General features: G+C 44.1%; 1 protein-coding gene across 1 annotated transcript; it reads right to left on the bottom strand.

Annotated features, from left to right (window-relative positions):
• Window positions 1–2,117: 2,117 nt before the first annotated feature.
• Window positions 2,118–3,614, bottom strand: B3GALT5 (beta-1,3-galactosyltransferase 5). Its single transcript, XM_010162714.1, has 2 exons — window positions 3,522–3,614; window positions 2,118–3,074 (listed from the first exon to the last, which is right to left on the bottom strand). Exons 1-2 carry the CDS (start codon window positions 3,612–3,614, stop codon window positions 2,118–2,120), a joined length of 1,050 nt encoding a protein of 349 aa, XP_010161016.1.
• Between the last annotated feature and the right edge of the window lie 2,701 nt (window positions 3,615–6,315).

The raw sequence follows: 6,315 nt of genomic DNA, 5'->3' as shown, positions 1-6,315 counted from the left end.
TTCCCTGTCTTTCCTCCATGCTTTTTACCACATTCAGTTTACATCCCCAACCCCAGGGCCCTGTCCTGCCATCCCAGGGCAGTGTCTGGCCCCGTTTCCCCTCACTGGGTCTGAACCTGACCCCCATCTGTCATCATCAGGGCCCAGACATTGCTGGCTTGACCTCAGACCTATCTCATCACCATGATACTGCCTTATGTTTGAGACTCTTGGTTGGACCTGGCCACCATCTGTGGGTCTGTCCTGCTTCCTCGTCTGGGTGTGTGGGGCTGAGCCCTGCCAGATGTTGGATCCTCTTACCTCCTGGCTCACCTTCCCCTGGGGAGTATCCCCACTTTCACTGCTCTCTGAAAAAAACATTATTTCACACGTAGTAGAGGCATTCGATACTTCTTTGCTGGTAAAACTGACCTTTTCTTTGCATGAAGGTAAATCAAATAGGAGTATTGCATAAGGCATGATTTTATTAACTCCTTTCTCCTTCCTCAGAGCCCAAATGTATTTTTCACAGTGATATGCGAACATATAAAGTATAGTTAGATTTATTCATTTATTTTCTGTATTAAGAATTAGATTTTAGAAAATAAGCTTAGCTTCATTTTTTTTTGTCTCTGTGTTAGGTGGGAAACTTTAAGTTTAGATCGTTTTGTCTGTGTTAAGTGGGAAACTTTTACAATAACTAACAAGCTGTTCCACAGTATCAGCAAAGGCCTTGCGAGCAGTCCGGAACAAGATAAGAAGATGCCTGGTACACAACACCTGCAGTCTGAAGTAAAAAGCTAACCTTGTTTTGTCTAACGGTCTCCAAGGGTGCTAACAAACACCAAAAGGAGGCAGTACGCAAGCGTGAATGGGAGTAAACTTATGTTAAAATTTCTTGGAACTAATTAGCTTAACCCATCCTAAATTTAATGAATATGTATGTGTGTGTATTTTAAATAGTGCCTTTGTAAAAGAGTGGGGGGGCAGGGCCTTTATGGAGCGATCCACCCTGCCGCCCGCTGGAGAATAAAACATACCTGCTTTACAACTCTATAACGAGTTGTAAGGTTTGATTCTGCAGATCAACAGCATCTACTGTAAAGACTCAATTCCTCATTTCTGAAACCTGCAAACATCCTAGTGATTTCATGAGTCTTTGCTTGGTAAGGAGATAAAAAATGAAGCGCCCAGCCCTGAAAGATTACTTGGATACATTTTCTCACTAGGTCTTGTTTAAAAGAGAAAAATCCTCCTGTCTTCTCCCTTACACAACCCAGTTCCTCATAGGGAAAAATGTCTAAATCAGATGTAGTGTTTAGCTTACTGTAAGTGACTCTGGCCGTGGCTACATTTACAGTAGCTTTCAAGCAATCAAAGTGAGACACAAATGTAAAAAACATCTCCGAGATCTGTTTTAATAGAAAGACCAGAAAGACCAGGACACTCTCCACTGAGCGTGGATCCGGCTCTACCATGTATGGTTTTCAGCAGGTCATGTATCAGAAAACAGATGCAGTAGCCTTACATGTTCACCAGGTGACCTGCAATACCTAAGGTTGTCCCAAGAGTGCTGTGTGGGCAAATTCTTCCATCTCTGCAAAAAAATTGTATAGACTGGAGGAGGGAACTGTGTCAGTATGCATTTCTGCCCACACAGAGCTGGCTGCAAGGGCAGGGCTGAGGTTCCCTGTGCCAGGAGGGGAACGTTCTGACAGCTACAAACACCTTTTCTTAAATGCCTGCACAGATGGATGCAAATGCAGTAATCTATCAAGGGGGTCCAGGAAGAGGGTGCAAATTTTCTTCTCTGAACAAAAAATACTTTGAATTTTAGTTTGGCACTGCAGAATTGTTCCCAGTCCTCTAGCAGCAAGATTTGGAGGGCAGGTTTGCAGGCCAGCATCTTTCAGAAAAAAAATAATAAATGTAACTTGTGTAGACAAGGGATGCAAAGAGGTGGGAGTGAATGGGAAAGAAAAAGGTCTGCATGTTCTTGGGCAGAAATGGAGATTAAAATAACCATTCAAAAAATCTTTAACTTGATTGATTTAGAGTTAATTGGGAGATTTGCTGGAGTTAAGAGCAGCCCTGTAAATGTGGAGCATTTCAGTTTGTTAATTTTAGCAGGGAAGATGCTAGAGCACTCCTCCGTGATTTTCTGTCACTAAGTGATTCCAGTAGCTCAGCTGCTCAGATGGTCCTACTTCATGGCACATCACGATTTTCTTAAAGCGAGAAACAGAGAACCTAATCCTTTCTGGAAAAAACGTCTGCTCTGAATGAAGCTCCTCCAGCTGAATTTTTAATTTATCAAGGCACAGTCCTATGAATACATCCTCCAGTTTAATGAATGACACATTCTCTGCAACATTATAGATCTCACTAGCAACGTCAGTGGATAAAACATAGCCAGACCCAGCACAAAACGGCGGGTAGGTCTTTCCCGGATACTCTTCTCTACTCACATACCACTTACTCCCTCTTTTCCTTATGGGGTACTCATGAAGTTTTAAAAAGCCTGTAAAGAATCTAGTGGTTCTCTTTTTCCTTAGAAGAAGCTCAGTGAGGTAAAAAATATTGACAAACACATCTGTGTCGGTTTTCATCACAAAGCTGGACTGGTGACAAAATCTGTGAATCCATTCAATTCCCATCATGGTCTTCAAAGTCAAATTGTAATACGTGTCTGTAAAATTCTTTTGAATAATGTCTTTGTACTTTTGGCCTTCAGCAGCAATATCAGCCTGCTGGCTGCGATCCACAGTGCTTCCCAGGAGGAAATATGTCACCAGGCGCTTGCCAGCAACTGTTCTCTCCTTCCCCCAGGTTTGCCGGATGACCATCCTGGCATCAACATGGTGGTATGAAGAGGTGACAAGCAGGACTAGGAAAGGCGGGTTCTTATGGCAGTCTGTATCTGGGAGCTGCAAGAAGGTTCCTCCAGTTCTCCTAAAAGTCTCTATGGGAACTATGTAATCTTGGCTGTTTTCACAGAATACACAGAATTCTGTCAAATTGTTGTAAAAAACCCAGAAGCTAGCACAGCTGAGCCCTAAAAGGCAGATAAACAGCCTGAATTTTCTGAAATCCATCTGAAAGAAACAAGAAGGAACAGCACATTAAAAAAAAAAAAAACAAATCTAGTTCCTTTCAGTGCTGTACACCAAACTCCCTGCATAGGGATTTAAAGCCAGGTCACCTCTAATTGAAAGCTTCCTATTTCAGGGCACTCCCCCACAGGCATTTCTCTTAGTATCATTCCTTCAAGATATTCTGCTGGCAATCAAATTCACGCTCACATGAATTTGCCCCCCAAGCCAGTATATCCATAGAAATCCACACAAGCATGTCCACTGATACCAGGTTACCTTGGCTGATGCTTCAGACCTCCTCCCTTTTTTCAGCATCTTACAGACTGTGACTTAGACCCACCAGGGATCTCATAAGACAGAGCAGAGTGGAGAAGCAGCAAATATGTGCCCATGCTACATAAGAGACAATAACGGCAATAGTTGGGTTGTTTTTTTTTTTTTAAATACCATGTTTCTCCATTTGTTTGAAAAGTGCCTGTGTCCCAGAGCCAGCAAGTGCTGTCCAACTGGCAGACACAGCCAGGTTCCTCCCACCTTCATCTTCTTGGTGTCCTGGAGGGCTCTTGCACTGACACAGAAACTGCTCCTGATCCTTCTGCTGGAGGGGCCTTGAGTCACGTATTGGACGTTGGGTCAGCTGCTCAAAAAAAATACCAACAGTGGGTCAGATTATTTGGGTGTTTCACCTTTTGCACAGTTTAGGTGACTCAGTAGGCATGCTGAGGTGAGAAGGGGGCTGTCTGTACCTCCCTCTCCTTTCTAGGTGAAAGAGACCCAAACAATAATGACAATGTTCATTCATTCATCCTTGCAACAGATGAATGTGCTGCATACCTAGTTACAAATCCAGTATAAATTTTGAGAGAAAGAAAAATTAGTAAAGCACACCCAAAAAGATCACAGTGCCAAAAAAACTACACTTCTGCATAAATTAAATTGCTGAGAAGAGTATAATGCTTCAGTTACTCATTCCATTAACTCACAGGCCCATCAACTACTATTCTAGACCTCTAGGGTGGGGGAATTTTTACCAGGGGTACGGGCATTCCCTTCCACTTCCCCTCTTCTTAACAAAGAATTGGATCTGGCTTCCCATCTCAAAATACAGAAAACCAAGTTTACAATCCTCAGAGCTGTAGATTTCATGGAAATTTGATCTCTGCCTTCCGACCAGGAATGTTCTGCCTAGACTCCCCGAAACCATGTTAGTACCCTCCTTTTGCTCGAATTCCCCTTTTCAAACAATGAAAAGGTTTTGTGTTGCAGGCTTAAGTTCATTTTAAAGTCCAGCCAGGTGTCCCTGGGACAAAATCCAGCTCATTTCACCCATAAGAATGGTCCCATTAAATTCAGTCTGTATTCTCAAAAGCATGAAAGAAGTAGAGCTGGAGCCCTGGTTTACTGAAATTCCTCCCGCAGTGAAGTGCATTTTTGCAATGATTCACTAATGAATTTTGAAAATATTTCAAAAGTTCACACTTCTTCTGCCGCTTATATTTAAGTTAACTTTATCTTTAAATAGAATATTCCTCAGATCTGTTTTTTCTTCAGCTTAAAGCCATTAGCCCTTGTTCTGTCATTAACTACCCTTGTAAAAAGTCCCTCCCCAGCTTTCTTGTAGGCCCCCTTCAGGTACTGGAAGGCCACTGTAAGATCTCCCCGGAGCCTTCTCTTCTCCAGGCTGAACAGCCCCAACTCTCTCAGTCTGTCCTAATAGGAGAGGAGCTCCAGCCCACTGATCATCCTCATGGCCTCTTCTGGACTCGTTCTAACTGGTCCATGTCTTTCTTGTGTTGGGGGCTCCAGAACTGGACACAACACTCCAGGTGGGGCCTTACTAGAGCGGAGTAGAGGGGCAGAATCACCTCCCTCGACCTGCTGGCCACGTTTCTTTTGATGCAGCCCAGGATACGGTTGGCTCAATATGTGAGCACATATTGCCAGTTCATGTTGAGGTTCTTGTCTACCACCACTCCCAAGTCCTTATCTTCAGAGCTGGCCTCAATCCATTCATCGCCCAGCCTTTATTTAGGCTTGGGATTGCCCTGACCCAGGTGCAGGACCTTGCATTTGGCCTTGTTGAACTTCATGATGTTAGCACCTCTCAAGCCTGTCAAGGTCCCTCAGGATGGCATCCCGTCCCTCCAGCGTGTCAACCGCACCACACAGCTTGGTGTCACTGGCAAACTTGCTGAAGGTGCACTCACTACTGAACTAAATACTGAACTAAGAAAGTAATTGAGAGCAATTTTCTATTAAAACCCATTAAAAACCTTTTCAGAAATACTCAAGAGCAAGAAACCGTAACATAACATACTCATTTTACCAGATTTCAGTAGAATCAGACTAAAGTGACTTGATGATATTTACTTCTCGATTGTTCCCAGGTTGGGGCACTGGCAACAGATCTAAAAAACTATCAAAGAGGTCCCTGTTCTGAAGAGCTGGGAGAGCAGCCTCCCAGTGCATGTTCTGGCATGTATTTACTGTACTGCCCATCCAGAGTCAGACTGTCTTCCTTTTTCAGTCCATGTATGAATCAGCATACCTTCTACAGATATATAAACACACACACACACACACACACACACACACACACACACATTGGGGCAATACAAATGTTTGTAAATGTATGTAAATTGTAAAACATCTTTTAGAAATTTTGCAGACCACACATATCCACATGTATCATTTCACAGCCGGACCCTGCCAGCTGCCAAAGGGTAAGATAAGAAACGCACACTTCCCAGAGCAAAGTCTCCCTTGGTTCTGACTGTATGAAAGCTGGAAAATACCAGCTTTGGTCATTGGTTTAATCATCAAAAGCAAATTCAGGCTTATCTGGAACTGGTGGGAATGGTCTTCTTTTCTCAGATGAAACACTTGCAATTACCCACGGAGGTATTTGAGGAGGGAATGGCCAGGGGGAGCCTGCAGGGACCAAGATCACACCAGCAGCACCTTGGACGTTCCCAATTTGGTGTCTCAGCTCTCTCTGCCTCCTCAGCCACAAGTAGGAGGGAGCCATTCAGAGAACACACTGCACCTCGCTCCAGGGACTCACCCTGGCTGCAGCAACACACCGCAACCCCCAGCCTGCCGAGCCATGCAAGCCCCCTAAATCAGGTGCAGTGGAGGAGTGTCAACCTCCCTGTCCATATGGGACTGTGCCCCATCTTCTGTCACAATCCCGTTTCCTCCCTGGGGGAGGAAGTAGCGGGGCTCATTGACAGAGCTTTAA

Source organism: Antrostomus carolinensis, unplaced genomic scaffold (assembly GCF_000700745.2).
Source record: "Antrostomus carolinensis isolate BGI_N321 unplaced genomic scaffold, ASM70074v2 scaffold19562, whole genome shotgun sequence".
NCBI lineage: Eukaryota > Metazoa > Chordata > Aves > Caprimulgiformes > Caprimulgidae > Antrostomus > Antrostomus carolinensis.
The sequence above is the reverse complement of the archived record's forward strand: the minus strand, read 5'-3'. Positions and strand labels throughout refer to the sequence as shown.

What these genes read in the sequence shown, in the direction of transcription:
- B3GALT5 (XM_010162714.1), bottom strand. Translation starts at nt 3,614, where the DNA reads ATGAAGGTGGGAGGAACCTGGCTGTGTCTGCCAGTTGGACAGCACTTG. An exon ending in CAAACAAATGGAGAAACATG is followed by an intron (nt 3,075 to 3,521) that starts GTATTTAAAAAA and finishes TGTTTCTTTCAG; the next exon opens with ATGGATTTCAGAAAATTCAG.